The 15,616-nt window shown below is 35.5% G+C and overlaps 3 protein-coding genes across 4 annotated transcripts; 2 read left to right on the forward strand and 1 right to left on the reverse strand.

Annotated features, from left to right (window-relative positions):
* The first annotated feature begins 545 nt into the window (after nucleotides 1-545).
* Nucleotides 546-5,143, forward strand: LOC130723014 (uncharacterized GPI-anchored protein At1g61900). Of its 2 annotated transcripts, XM_057573923.1 has the most exons (9): nucleotides 546-901; nucleotides 1,376-1,485; nucleotides 1,735-1,914; nucleotides 2,033-2,638; nucleotides 2,792-3,037; nucleotides 3,187-3,198; nucleotides 3,897-4,040; nucleotides 4,279-4,323; nucleotides 4,715-5,143. In XM_057573923.1, the coding sequence occupies exons 3-9, from the start codon at nucleotides 1,809-1,811 to the stop codon at nucleotides 4,786-4,788; spliced, it is 1,233 nt and encodes a 410-aa protein (XP_057429906.1). In that variant the 5' UTR covers nucleotides 546-901; nucleotides 1,376-1,485; nucleotides 1,735-1,808; the 3' UTR covers nucleotides 4,789-5,143. The 2 variants fall into 2 exon arrangements, with proteins under 2 accessions (XP_057429906.1, XP_057429905.1); XM_057573922.1 differs by lacking the exon at nucleotides 1,376-1,485 and having other exon boundaries at nucleotides 547-901.
* Nucleotides 5,144-8,234: 3,091 nt separating this feature from the next.
* On the forward strand, nucleotides 8,235-12,540 carry LOC130726902 (protein DETOXIFICATION 40-like). The gene is made up of 7 exons (XM_057578226.1): nucleotides 8,235-8,670; nucleotides 8,938-9,569; nucleotides 10,521-10,577; nucleotides 10,675-10,913; nucleotides 11,323-11,441; nucleotides 11,614-11,700; nucleotides 11,939-12,540. The coding sequence occupies exons 1-7, from the start codon at nucleotides 8,320-8,322 to the stop codon at nucleotides 11,990-11,992; spliced, it is 1,539 nt and encodes a 512-aa protein (XP_057434209.1). The 5' UTR covers nucleotides 8,235-8,319; the 3' UTR covers nucleotides 11,993-12,540.
* A 2,186-nt stretch (nucleotides 12,541-14,726) lies between these two features.
* LOC130723517 (uncharacterized) lies at nucleotides 14,727-15,254 on the reverse strand. The gene has a single exon (XM_057574595.1). It carries the CDS (start codon nucleotides 15,162-15,164, stop codon nucleotides 14,832-14,834), a length of 333 nt encoding a protein of 110 aa, XP_057430578.1. The 5' UTR covers nucleotides 15,165-15,254; the 3' UTR covers nucleotides 14,727-14,831.
* Between the last annotated feature and the right edge of the window lie 362 nt (nucleotides 15,255-15,616).

Below are 15,616 nucleotides of genomic sequence, written 5' to 3' on the forward strand. Positions count from 1 at the left end.
TCCAATCTTGAGAGTTTCCTTCACAATTTATTTCTATTTCAAAATGAATGCTTATATTCATTTGCATTGGTACTAATCTTGTTTTAAAGTACTCTAAACCTAAAAGCTCATTTGAGTACTTGTTGGAAAATATGAAAATAGATTGACAAACACATATCTTGCACTTTTCATTGAAGTATCAATTTGAAAATGATAAAATATATATATTTTTATACTTTCCAACAAATACTCAAAACATTACCATTACCATTACCATGAGGTGGGAGTCTAACTAAACTGTGGTTTGTGAAGAATTGGACCCTTAGTCCTTATTCACATTAAGCGTAATTTTTTTGTTAATACTTGAATGGAAGTTATTCATGATTAGGGATTATTAAAGGCTTTTCATCGCTTCCACAATGAGGATCAAACTCAAGAGTTATGCTCGCACATTTGGTATTTCTTTTGATTAAAATTTTAAAATAAGACATGTTTGTTTTGTTTATATATAATTTTTGTTTAGTACTATCCATAATGACACACCCATTCCGAATAATGATGCAGCAGCAGCAGAGCACAATGAATTCAATTCATATTCATTGTGAATGGTGGGGTCTACTACTCTCTCTGTGTGTGTGTGTGTGTGTGAGTGTGAGTACAGCTAGCCATTACTACTGAGCCTGAGCCACACTACAACCCTCATTGATGGCACACACCACATGATTATCCTCCTTTTCAACCTTCCTTTCTTCTTCTTCATTCTTGAGTCCTATGCTACCGCTCACTCTTTCATCCTCTCCTTGAAACCTGTGACTGTTGAAGAAGAAGGAGGGCATGAAGCCCAACAACAACAACACCGTCCCGCTCCTGCTTCTGCTTCTGCTTCGTCTCTTTCTTTTCCAATTGCTCCTTCTCCCTCTCTGTAAGTCCGTCCTTCATTGCTTACCAGCCTCAAACCCTTGTTTCTGTTTAATTTCATTTAATTCCAGTTCTCTGTTATTATTATTCTCTGCATTCGTCTTTGCTACTGTTAATTTCGTCTGTGCTACACAATGAGGTGGATTGGTGCTACAATTAGGGTTTTGGAATTGTTTTCATTTTACTTTCAGAGATAATTGAAGAGAAAAGGGGGCAAAAGCTTAGATCATCCTTCAATTTTGGTTTCAACTTAGTTGCTCTTACTGCTGGTGTGATTATTCTTGGAATGTTGGAGATCACTGTATAACTTGTAATGTAGCTGTTTCTATTTTTGACAAGTTATTTGGACAATTAACATGATTTGCTGTCATTTCTAGTTGGGAGTATTAAGCTAGTTGTATTTTTAGTATTGATCATGTTAATGTTAAGTAGGGAGTTTCTGTGATTTAGCCCTTTCTCTGCTGAATTCACCTTCCAGATCAAAGCCTAAATGATGGAGATCACTGGGTCCATGCTTTTGGAGATTCAGTAATTGTATTGTGTTGCTTGATACCCACCCATCCCCAACAAAACTTTTAAGTACTAAGGGTAATGATATGAATTCAAGTTATTCTAAGATATGTTCTGATATCCACCTGCTTAAACTGCGGGGGCTATTGTTTTTACTCCATAACACCACATAATATCTGAGAAGGATGGTTTTCTGATTGAAGCAATTTATTCAATTTTTCATATGTAACTCCTTGCTTTGCTAACTCACTCTAAGTGAGTAAGCAAGTGGGAGAGACACACAAAAGCACAGAATATAAATTCTCTCTTTTTCATGTTTTGGCTCAGGGGCGCGTGAATCCCATAACAGTAGATTTGGCCATCTTCAAGGTCCTGTACTACCGGATAATCATGGGGGTTCCATGTTCCCCAAACTCTCACCTCTTGGTTCTCCGCAACCCTTTCTTCCTCTTCTTGCACCTTCACCGCTGGCTCCATTCACCAATACCTCTATCCCAAAGCTTTCAGGTTCTTTGCTAAATAATTTCTGTGTTACCTTTTATTTTCAAAGGTTTGAGTTGGAAGCTCTCTCTCTCTCTCTCTCTCTCTCTCTCTCTCCACTCACTTTTTGTGCATGTACTTGCAGGTCTCTGCACGTTGAACTTCACTACTGCAGAAAGTTTGCTAAGTGTGACAGCAGTTGATTGCTGGGAAGGCTTTGCACCATTTCTGGCTAATGTAATATGTTGTCCCCAATTGGAAGCCACTCTCACAATTCTCATTGGTCAATCCAGTAAATTTACGGATGCACTTGCCTTAAACAGCACCGTTGCTAAACATTGCCTTTCAGATGTGGAGCAGATTTTGATGGGCCAGGGTGGCACCGGTGATCTGAAGCACGTATGTTCGGTTCATCCTTTAAATCTCACCGAGGCAGCTTGCCCAGTTAAAAATGTGAATGATTTTAATGACATAGTTGATACTTCCAAGCTCCTTACTGCCTGTGAGAAAATTGATCCTGTAAAAGAATGTTGCTACCAAATTTGTCAGAATGCTATATTAGAAGCAGCTACAGCAATTGCATCAAAAGGTTCTGATATTTTGGAGATGGATGCATCACATGTTCTACCTGAGCATTCAATTCGGGTCAATGATTGTAGAAATATAGTCCTCAGATGGGTTGCTAGTAAGCTTGATCCTTCTCATGCCAAGAAAGTTCTAAGAGGACTGTCTAATTGCAACGTGAACAAAGGTTTGTTTGTGTAAATGGCATATTTCCTTCATCATTTGGCTTTCTAGTAGGTTTTTGCTAGTTGCATTCGGCACTTTTAATCATTTATTATTGATTATTCCTAATTATCTTAATCGTCCATTTTTCAACTTTATTCTCTTTCTTCTGCCACAGTTTGTCCACTGGTTCTCCCTGATACTAAGCAAGTTGCCAAGGGCTGTGGACATGGGATAAGTAACAAGACAGCCTGCTGTAATGCCATGGAAAGCTATGTGTCTCACTTGCAGAAGCAAAGCTTCATTACGAACTTGCAAGCTTTAGACTGTGCAGAAACTTTAGCAATGAAATTAAAAAAATCAAATATCACTGAGGATGTTTATAGTCTTTGTCATGTAAGCCTTAAGGATTTTTCCCTCCAAGGTTAGTTCTGCTTCTCTTTTCCTGTTAGTATGCAACACAGTAACACTTAATGCCCATAATATTTATACCTGATGGCTGATGTTAATAATTCTTTTTTTTCATCCCGCTTGTTCAACTTTGTGGGGAAATCAACATTGTGGATGCTTCAGTTGGGAATCAAGGTAATTCTTCAATTGTGTGTTGTGTCAATAATAATTATTTGCAAGTACCACATGTTTTTTTTTTGGGGGAAGGGATTGGGGAGAGGAGTGAAGGGGAAGGGGGTTTAAGTATGAGTGCTTTCAATTGAGAAAAATTAGAACAAACCCCCAAATTAGTCTTGAAAAATAAGTGGGTTTTAAGGCTCCATCACACTTAAGTACTTAACCGATTTGCACATGTGGCTTAACTTTTTACATAGTACTTACTTGGCCCTTATTACTTTCCCACGTAGATTGGGCACTCATGCTCCCTGACTTTCTCTTTGATGGACTTCTTTTCCTTGACACCCGAGATCTCATCGTTTCCACCAAGGGAAACTATTTCAAATTCTTTCCAATATTAAAATTATACGTGGAAAAAGTATATGGGCCAAATGAGTACCAAATAAGCAAGTTAATTTGTCATGTGCAGATCCAGTAGTGTCACAAATCCCACTTGACAATAGGACTAATGTGTCTTTCGGTTGCACTCTAGGAGGATCATGTAATACTACTTTTTTAGTGCTTGCATTGTTCTTTTTAGGGACTAATTTGGGGCTTTTGAAATGCATACATTTTTTTTTATCTGCTTGAAAGAAGACACTGTGGTCCTCTTTTTTTGTGCTTTTGCATGTAATTCTCTGCTGACATTGACTGGCTACATTATCTTCCTTAAACAGAGGCTGGTTGTCTATTACCTAGCTTGCCTTCGGATGCTACATTTGACATGAATTCTGGGATTAGCTTCCTTTGTGATCTGAATGACAATATTCCAGCTACCTGGCCTTCTACGTCTCAACTGGCTGCTTCATCATGCAATAAATGTACATATACCCTGTTGAAATTTGAAAGTTTATGAAAATTGAGTGGCAGGCTGCTCTTTATTTATTTAGCTACTTGTTTTTGTTGCTATTCATAAACAGAGAAAGATGAAAAGAGAAAAATCCATATATTTTTTGAATTCTTTTTGGTTTCACAACTTCTATTTTTATTCATTCTTTTATGTGAATTGCTGTCTTTCTTTTGTAAACTTTTGACAATTCTACCTTATTGGAACTGCAGCTGTCAACATTCCTGCTCTTCCAGCAGCAGCATCTAGTCAAACTTGTAAGTGAACCTTTTCAAATTATGGCTGTTTATTCAGTAATCTATGAAGTTTTTAAACACTATATACAGTGTAATCTGGAACACATGCTTGTCATAAACATCTGAATGTTTAAAATTGTCTCTTTATACTGTTAACTAACTTGATTACTGAGTTACGCCTAACCAAAGATCGTGTAGAGTTAAAAAAGAATCTACAGGAACGTGCATTCGTAATGAAAGCATTTATATTTTATAAATTTTATTTGGTTAGAGGCAAATCATATTTCCATGGCTGAGACCTTCTACAGTTATTTTTAGTCTAGAATATTTGGATTCAGAGTAAAACCAGATCTTTGCATAGAATTCATTATCTCAGCATCTATATTACTAACTATATTTTCATGTGCTGCAGGCTGCCTCTACAATCATGGCGTGCTGTTTTTCGTGCTTGTTACTTTATTGTTTCTCTTGATGACACTCCTGTAATTATGAGGATTCCACGCTAAATGCAGCTTGCCTAGTCCTTCAAGACGGAGGGTGTTTGGAAGGGTAGTATTATGTTCATCCAACTGTGACTGGATTTATGAGAAAGAGAAAACCCAGTTGTAGGTGAAGTCCAATGTGTTTCTAATCTTATTGATTCATGATTCTTGTGTGCTCGTGTAATAAAAAATTTGTACATAGAAAATTTAGAAACCATAGGTTATACAGTACCTTGTCGAGATTGTTGAGATGTAAAATTGGATTGCAGTTGGTGGGTGTTTTGTAATGATCCTTTTAAAGTATTGTAGGCATATATATTTGATTAGTGCTATCTCTCTCTCAGAGAAGTTTCCTTCAATGGATTTTCTTTCACAGGTAAAGTTGAGAGCAAATTCTTGATACTGTAATTTAAAGCACATTACCATTTTAGTTTTAAAAAATTCAGGTCATCAAATTAGTTGGTCAATGATTTATAGCAGCAATCCCCCTTCGTTGACTCTGTTAGTATTTCTCTAGCTGAGGGGTCTGGCCTATAAGGTCTCTCGACTCTCTCTGGTATTTGTAGGGAGAACTTGCCCCCCTAGCCCGTCTTCAAGCGCGAGAATCATAGTATTACCCTAACACGAAAGAGCATGTGATGTTGATTGAGTGAACTTAAAGAGGACAACACCGAATGGTACTGGAATCATGAGCTCGAGTGTAACTATTGATGCAATCATTTTGTGTGTTTGACATGCCTCCATGGTTTGGGAAGTGGTAGCTCTCTCTCCCGATGAATGTGCGGATGGAGCTTGGGCTCTCACCTTTACATGGTCTAGCTTGCATATCACTAGACAACACCTTACTAGTATTGCTCATGCATGAGTAATTACTCATCCAATCATCATCCATGAGGTGTAATTACTCATTCAATAATTTTTTTTTTCAAATTCTACTTTTTATAAACAGTTCAAAAAATACATAAATGGTTTTTCTTTTTGTGAAATTAAGTGATTATTTCAGAACATAAATAGAGACAAATGGGGTGTCTCATCGACCAGGATAAAAAGTTATAAGTAGACTACCACTCTTACTTTGTCACGTTTCTTCTTTGGTAGTTTATTATTTTCATTTATTTTTAATGTGGTTACCCAATTCTTATGGACCAATGATGTTTATTAAAGTGAGCTGAAAATTTTATAACTAATTTTTTTTTATAAATAATCATAATCGTTGATGCATAAAGATTGTTAAAATTTTGTCATAACATAAGACAATCATGCTTTGGACCGGAGTGATCCAGCGACAGTTTCTAACAGTCAACAGCACCAAAACATAAAACTGGGCTGGTCAGATATAGGCCGCATTAATCTAGCTTCGTATCTAACAGTCAAACCGATCCAAAACAAATAAAAAATGATGTTCTAACAGTAAGCTCTAACATTCAACAAACTCAAGCTAGTTTGGGCTAGCTGCTCTACTATCCTTTCTTCTAGGAGGATAAACATTGGTCTTCACCTACAACATGGTTTTCACATTCTCTTTAGCATAAACCAATATTTAAATGAGTGTTCTTTTTGTTTTATTGGAGAAACCTAAAGACAAGGTGAAGATATCATGGTCCACTATTATGCTGGAATATCAAAGATCGAGCTGTAAAATTGAATTAATGGAGAAAGGACCCATTTGTCAGAGGGAGGGAGTGACCATGGATACTGGAGAGATTTGTTTTTTTATTGTCAATTCCTTTTCCAAATGTACTACGTTAAAATAAGCTTGTCATCTAATTTTGAGATTTTGGCCCACATAATGTGAGAGAAATCACATACTTTTAACTTACTTGAATGATGCAAAACAAGTAATCACAAACCATTAATTAATAAATTAACATTGAGCTTAGCAATTTCTCTCTAGTGTTTCTCTAAGACCATATCCAATGCAAGGTTCTTAGTTCTTAACCATTGGAGGGAGCTCACGTTGAGTTTTTAGTTCTTAAAAATAAGAACCAGTTCTTATATAAAAAGTTTTACTTTTTGAGTTCTTAGCATAAAAAATTAATTTTTTTCTCTCTCATTCATCAACTCATTTAGTTTAAGTATTGAATTAACATTTAAATTTAAATCAAAATTATACGAAAATAAAAAATATCAGTAATATAATGGTATTGTGAGACCAGATGAATAGTGCTAAGAACTAAAAACTCATGGTTGGAGTAAAATTTGCAAAGAGTTGCTTAAGCACATGTGAAAGTACATGCCCACATGAATAGTGCTAAGAACTAAAAATTGAACCTTGAAGATACTCTAAAAGTAAAGGAGTTTCAAACCATTAACTTTAATTTATCATATCTTCACCATAATAAATTAACTTTTTTAAGTTCAACATATAATCTTTTGCATGCTAAAAAACAACTAAAGGGTATCATACCCTCCTATTTTAATGGGTACCGGAGAAACACCCTTTAACTTATTATGATATACTCTAACTTGTATTAAAACTTTTTTAATCTCAATCATTAATTTTTCAATTAATAATTGTGATAACATAACCTGCCCTTTAAAGTGGCTCTTTCACTTTAAAAAGAATTAAGTAAGTGTGTAGGTTTGTAACTCTTTTAATTGTAAGTTCCATTAGACCTAAACTCTTTATAAGATTAAAAAAGTTACAAACAAACCTATAGGTGATTTTATTATTATTGTTAATATTTTCGTTTTTTAATTAAAAAAATATCACTAGAAAATATATTTTGATTAAATAAAAGGCTTAAAAAATTAAATCATATATATATATATATTATTATATAGTCATGTGAATATGTAATATTAAGCATTTTTCGCATGTAAATCAGAGGCAAGCCTAGAGGGCAGTTTTCGAAAGCGAAATGCGCTTTGGCCCACAAATATCAATCAAAACAACAGTAAATAAAAGTTGAGTCCAGTACTCCAGTCATAGTCATTTGTACTTTACTAGCATTAATTTTCCTCCTTCGTATTTGCTGGTACTAATTTATAGAGACAAAAGTGGCATTAAATTAAGATAAGTGTAGACTTCTATAAAACAATACAAAAAGTAAGAGTTGTCAATAAGAAGAGATCTAGAGATTCTTTAAAAAAATAATTTATCTATCTAAAGTTGTTAAAGTAAATACACGGATCGTCTAAATGTCCCATGATAAAGTTTGGGTTAAATAACCCACCATCCAATCACATTGGAGATAAGTGAGTTGGAATTTATATATTTTATTTATTAATTCATTTCCAACTCATTTATCTCCAATGTGATTGAATGATGGGTTATTTAACCCAAACTTTATCATGAGTCATTTAGACAACCCCAAACTTAATTGGTTAAAAACCAAAAAGTTGCACTATCCATAAATAACTCATAAAACTACACTACATATGTAAAATAGCCTGTCATCACTGAACCATACTTTTAAGTTCAAACTTCTAACTCAAGGGTTAACTCTACATTCCTTTATATATTAACTCACCCTTATTCCATCAACAAATCAAGCAGCAATTCCTCTAGCTGCACTGCACTGCACCACTCATAATGGAGTCCTTGTCCCAAGATGAACTCCACCAACCCATCTTAAACTCAACTCAGGAAGTTCATGATCACCCGCCAGTGCCACGGTTCTCATCCGGAGCACACATAGTGGATACTCGTCTGGAACAGGTACTATCCGACACAGAACTACCCTGGCTGAAGCGCCACCTCTCCGCCACATGGATCGAACTCAACCTCCTCTTCCCCCTCGCCGGACCAGCCATCCTCGTCTACTTGATCAACAACTTCATGTCCACCGCTACTCGCGCCTTCGCCGGCCACCTCGGCAACCTCGCCCTCGCTGCTGCTAACCTTGGCAATGATGGAATCCAACTCTTCGCTTATGGCCTAATGGTAGTAAACATCATACACACAACATAACATACAGTCATATACACAAACACATATAGCACGGGTGTTGTGGGGTGCTAGTACTTTCTCACGGGTCTAGAACTTAATATCTTACTTGTAGACCATCATTTGGATTTTCTCATGTGATATGAATTAGTTTTTTTTGTGTGCCGTCTCGTCGCGACCCTGATTGCGATAGATGACATCTATCTTCTAGTGATTCATATCTATATATAAAACTTAATTATGAAATATTTTGATCAATCACAGTTGGGAATGGGAAGCGCGGTGGAAACATTATGCGGACAAGCATACGGTGCTCACAAATACGATATGCTAGGAATTTATATGCAAAGAGCATTCATCGTTTTGACAATAACTGGAATTCCATTAACCGTGGTCTACGTTTTCTGCAAACAAATTTTGCTAGTGCTTGGTGAATCAGACGACGTGGCATCTGCCGGTGCGATCTTCGTGTACGGTTTGATCCCGCAGATCTATGCTTACGCTTTTAACTTCCCAATTCAGAAGTTTCTGCAGGCGCAGAGCATCGTGGCACCGAGCACTTACATCTCTGCCGCGACGCTCGCGCTGCTGATACTGCTGAATTGGGTGGTTGTGTACAAGTTGAAGTTCGGGCTTCTTGGGACATCGTTGGTGTTGAGCTTTTCGTGGTGGATCATAGTGGTGGCGCAGTTTGTTTATATTGTTACTTCACGGAAGTGTAGACACACATGGAGTGGGTTCAGTTTTAGAGCGTTCACTGGGCTTAGGAGTTTTTTCAGGCTGTCGATTGGGTCGGCGGTGATGCTGTGCTTGGAAACTTGGTATTTTCAGATCCTGGTGCTTATTACTGGGTTGCTGAAGAATCCTGAGCTTGCTCTTGATGCTGTCGCTGTTTGGTAAGTAATGTTATACCACTATAGTAGTAGCAGTAGTACTGTCTTTCACTTTCTCATGAGTGAGTTATTATTTCCTTTTTCATCTGAATTAATAGACCATAAATGCAAGTGCTGCTAACTAGGACAGTGTAGGTTCAAGGCCTTTAAAGTTGAGATATGAAAACAAGATGTCCTAACTATACCAACTGCTCCTATTACACTGATTTCACCCTATCATAACTAGATGAACTAATATAATTTAAGATAAGTGAGTAAAAATTACATTATTTTTCATAAATTAAATAACTGTATTAGTTCATTGGGGTGAAGTCAGGTGACTTTCATGAATAACTAGTTTAGAAAATTAAATTATTATTAATATTATAATTGACACATTGTTGCTACAATATTAAACTATATTTTGATTATTTTTGCAGAGGTTTTTGCCTTGCTGCGAGTATTTTGTTTCTTCCTCTCACTTCATAATTACCACATTAATTGTATCAATGTCACGTATAAAGTGCAAGGCTTATAAAAAAAACGTATGAAGTGCAACAGAGAAATCATTTGTCCTGTTTTGTGTGCCCATCTTTGTCCCACCAACACATTGTGCCATCTTATTTTTAAAAATATTGCATGAATATTGAATAATGAAGTACTAGCTAGGTTGCTAGCTGCCAAACAACACCGTATTAGACATATACGTAAGGACTTAACAAGTTTTTGGGATAATTGGTGCACTGACATAATATTATAGTCTCTATTCAAATAGAATAAAAGTTGAATTTCAATACATGATACATAAGTCTATGCATTGTCAGCGCTTCAACCTATTCACCGGTTACATTTGACATTATATCTTAACACAATCTATTTTGACTGCATGGAGTTAAGCTAGCCCAATATATAGCATTAATACAAAGGCATATATACATTTACTTTCTGATGGTTATATATGACTTGTGGGTGTAGCATGACAATAGCAGGGCTGTTGCTCCAATTTGCAATTGGATTTAATGCAGCTGCAAGGTTAGTCTCTAGTAATTATATAATCAAAATTGATATAATGAAAGTATGTAACATGTATATATTATATATACTAATCTGAATGTGAACATGTATGCAGTGTGAGGGTGAGCAACGAGTTGGGGGCAGGGAATCCCAAAGCTGCTGCATTTTCAGTTATTGTTGTGAACACGCTTTCGTTCATAATTGCGGTGATAGAAGCAGTGGTGGTTCTTGCACTTCGTCACGTTGTGAGCTACGCATTCACTGAAGGTGAAACCGTTGCCAGAAAGGTATCAGAGCTGTGTCCTTACTTGGCGGTCACTATCATTCTCCAAGGGGTCCAACCGGTACTATCTGGTAAGGTCTTTAAAACACAATTCACCATAATATTGTTTAAAGTTAAATATATATGTTTTAGTCCACATAAAACAAATGTGAATTCAACTCAGAATAAAAATTAACAGTTTTAAGTCCATGTCTTACTTTTTGTGGCGGTTTAGCGGTATAAATGGTTACAAAATAACTGAGAGACTAATTTCACTAACTCCATAAATGTTAGAGACAAAATGTATGAAAGTTTCTTAGAGGAATCAAATCTAATTTAACCCTATTTTACACTAACTAAAAACATATTCAACCCTATTTTTTTAGATTCATTTTGTCTTTACATACCTACCATTCAACATGTTTACATGATATGTTACAAAAATATTAGACTCATGATCTTGCAGCATTTAGTAAGAATGAATGAATTACCGTTTTGTAGGAGTGGCTGTTGGATGTGGATGGCAATCCCTTGTGGCATATATAAACGTGGGCTGCTATTATGTGATTGGAATTCCAGTGGGCTGTGTTTTGGGCTTCAAATTCGACTTTGGCGTGCAGGTATCATATTGAGTTACTGGGCCTGGTCAATCATATAACTGTTCATAGGAGATAAATTTCAATACCAGCAAAAGAAAACTTTGACTTTTAATTTTTTTAATTGATCAAAACTGATTTTATTTTATATTTTGGTCAAAATTAAAACTTTGATTTGATAATATGTAACTTATAGGGAATATGGTCAGGCATGATTGGGGGAACATTGCTGCAGACCATCATTTTATTATGGATCACATTCCGCACTGATTGGGATAAAGAGGTGAGTTTATCTATTATGAGCTAGTTTGGATGTAAATCAAAGAGTGCCTATATTGAAGTTTATTTAGTGCATTTTCTAGTAGATGAACTTCAATCTATCCCAACTGACTCAATCAGTCAATTGTGTCAACTTGTTTTCGTGAAACTAATGGTTGAATGATATTATTATAAAAATATTTATCTAAATAATGATCAAAATTAAGTCAACATCTATAATGCATGCAATTCAATAAATGTAGGTGAATGCAGCCAAAAAACGATTAGACACATGGGAAGACAAGAAGGAACTATAGGCCCAGAGCTGATATACATGGTGTGCAGGACCTAGTGGAGTATATCATCCTTTCTGTGTCCCAAAGTTTGAATCAATCCAATTGTTCAAAACCAGCTTTGTTCTTCTTTCATCCAATTTTTTTTCCAATATCTCTGCATCCAAATTTGAACTGTTGAATTGGTATTTTGACAATCTGAAAAAGCTCATAGTATAGTCCAAGCTTTACTTCAGGAACTGAGCTCCTGGCTCTCAAGTTCTTTTAGATTGTTAAATATTAATGACTCAAATATCGGATGGAGACATGTTGGATGGATTGAGAGGATCGAAATTCGTTGAAAACATACCTTAATAATTTTGAATTGGAGTGAGTGATATAGAATAAAGGATTTCGTTAATTTTGTGATCATTGTTTAATGTTAGTTTTTTTGTTAGAACAATGCTATATGCCGCGAGAAAGTTTTTGCACAATTTGCACGGATAGCCAACCAATAAATGTTGTTCTGCTGGAAATCATGGATGATCAATTAAAAAAATTTGAATGGACATTAATCATGTGTAGCGACATAAGTTCTTGCACTTCCTTTGCAACTTTAGCATTTTGCTTTTTGATTTGAATATGATTCGCTTATATACCATTCTTTAATACAGCATTTAGGGCCGATTTTTTGACCTTCACAAAATATTGTGAATAGTAAAAACCGCTACAAAGACGCATGTCTGAATGATACCGCTAGAAAAAAAAGTTATAAGTAGTAAGAAGAAGCAAGTATTCCATATAACAGTGTGATTAGTCAATGGCATGACAAATTGAAATGAGGGTCATGACTCATGAGAAGTGGGAGTTGTGAAAACTAGCTAGATGCCCCCACACTTGATGACTTTGGTCCGATTCAAACGTGAAAGCATGCTAGCTACCTGTTTGATTAAAGAAAGAGTTGTGCTTTTCAAACACACTGTTTGAATGTGTGCTATGCATGAACCCCGCCGGTCTGCTTAATTCTCTATTTTTATTCAAACCAGTCAATTTATTAAAGTACTCATCAGGCTCAGGAATAATCCAAGGAAAAACTAAGGTGCTTTATTTCAAAGTAAATCAAGGTGTTTGAAGAATCCAAAGGGGTACTACTGCTGAATGCTAAGTTAGGTGAAAATTTTGCAAGCAGACCCTCAAGACATCAGTGCAGGGAATACTTCTTTAATTGATTTTTAAGAGAAATCACAATTAATTTTGAAAAAAAAAACTAATAATTAAGAAAAAAAATCTAGTGTCCTCCTATAGATATCGTGTCACCTTCGATCTTCAGATGTCGATTATAATGAATTCGTAATTTTGTCATAGTTAATGTTCTTCATCCCCTCAGGTGTATTTGGTAGGATTGAACTCGAAAGCTCTTTTTACGTACTCATATTGTGTTGTCAACTGTGGAACCCATTATGGCTTGTTATTCATTTTTTAAATTTAAAATATATCCACTTAACACTACTTAAATAGTGAAATATTTAATACTGATTAAGGAATGATGAAAATTTTGTCCTTAATCAGAGTCACTAGTGAAATTACCAGCATATTCTCAAGTGATATTCTTAACAGAGGAATATAAAAATGGGGGAAGATCTACTTTACTAGCAAGCTAGCCAGGCTGGGGTTTAATTAGCAAGACAGATGAGACGGGGGACAATTGCTTGCAGATACCTAATTAATTAATGGATCATGAGCGAGTGTCCAGAGCTGGCTCACTACGGCAATGTACTGGAACTGGAAGTGAGAGTGTGTTCTTCACCATTTGACCAATAATTGTTGTCATTAATGCCTCATGCCTGCACTCACTTTCACACCAAGCTTCCATTCTTTTTTTCAGAGAAATAAATAAGTCAACATTATATAGATCTTGAAAGAAAGAATCCAAAGTTCCTAACTTGCCATGTTTACCGGGTTCTGTTTACAGGTATTGAAAATCCATGTTCCCTGAATATATACAAGTATCAATGAGAAATATATCCATAAGTGGAGTAGCAAATGATACTTTTGATGATTGAGTATGATGTTTGCAAAATATATATAATGTGTCATCATCAAATAGTAGCATATACCAGAAACTCAACAACTGCACCGCCCCTCATAATTTGTCTTTTTCATGATTGTTACTCATTAAATTTATGTTTTAGACTTTATGTTACCCTCATTATCATGTACAGCATTTTAACACTTCAACTCCTTTACTTAATTAGTGTGTTATTTTTATAGAAGATCATATCAATAAAGGAAAAAACAAGAAGCAAACTAGAAAAAAGTAAAACATATACCAAGTCTATAATCTTTGAAAAGAGATCTCCATAGCATCCGCTAACAAAAGAAGAAGAAGCTGGCACATTCCCCTCAAAAGGACCCGAACTATACTTAAGGGTTGATTTGTCTCGCCTCAAACTTTACCAGAAAATCTGCATACCCTCCCTCAAATTATGACCGTGTTAAAATTTTACTGTGCTAGTTAAAAAATACACGAGTCAGATGGTTATAAACTTACATAAGTGATTTCTAATTGATACAGTAGATTTCATAATTAGTGGGATAAAAAAATAAAACACTTTTGAATACATAAGATCTTGATCAAAGATAGAAATAGAGGGAGAAAATGAAAAGAAAAAAAAAACTCCATTGATATTGAGGCATATGCAGAACTCATATAATCTCACTCTTACCAAATTTCTTGGCGAAAGAAAACTGTGGAGAAAACATATATATGATGGAAAAATTAAAGGAGAAAAACATTCCACATTTAACATTGTATGGCACAAAACATAAGTTTCCTAGTAATTTTGCTTACATTACACACATACTAATCATATTCATACACATATCATTTGATCATGAGAGGAGGAAGGCTTATAATGCTTTGTCTTCCTCTACCAAACATTCGCTTCACTGTTTTCATTTGACTCACAACATGTCCTTGAATCCCAACTCTAGCTACAGAGACACCAGACAATATTCTCTTCCTGAGCCTCCTTAATCTGTTCCCAATCTTCACCTTCAACTTAGAAATTCTGATTCTGAGGCATGATGGTTTTCTGCGAGAATCTGCTTTCTCCAATAGTTTGTGGATCAAGAACTGTGCTCTGCGATGAATTAACTCTATAGGATCCTCCTTATCCATCTTTGCATAAGAAAATTGCTTCCTAGATAGAGCCATTTTAATTTCCTCCCCTGAAGAGTGACACTGAGAGAGAAGAATAAATAAGAAGAAGAAGGTAGATGTGGCTCTTGTAAGCAAAGACAGATTTGAAAGTAATATTTATAGTGTGTATAGTTTAGGTTGGTGCTGAGAACCATGCTGGTTGGTGGGGTCAATCAAGGATGTCATGTATGCATTTTTTAACGGGTATCCTCAACCAAGACAATCATTAATCATGTTTGAGTCAGGTAAGATTTTTATGAGCAACAAAACTCTCCTTACTAAGTCTCTCTAACGCCGCTCTTCTATTTACTACAAAAACTCGAATCCAAAACATATGCTTAAGGCTTAAAGTAGAACAATGCAAGGAGATCATGTGCACTAATTTTATGGTGAAAAAAATAATTGACATGATTAATGTGCCTGAACTGGCTTACATCATTGATTTTGTGTAAATTAAACCACCCCAA

The sequence above is a fragment of the Lotus japonicus genome, chromosome 6 (assembly GCF_012489685.1).
Source record: "Lotus japonicus ecotype B-129 chromosome 6, LjGifu_v1.2".
Lineage (NCBI taxonomy): Eukaryota > Viridiplantae > Streptophyta > Magnoliopsida > Fabales > Fabaceae > Lotus > Lotus japonicus.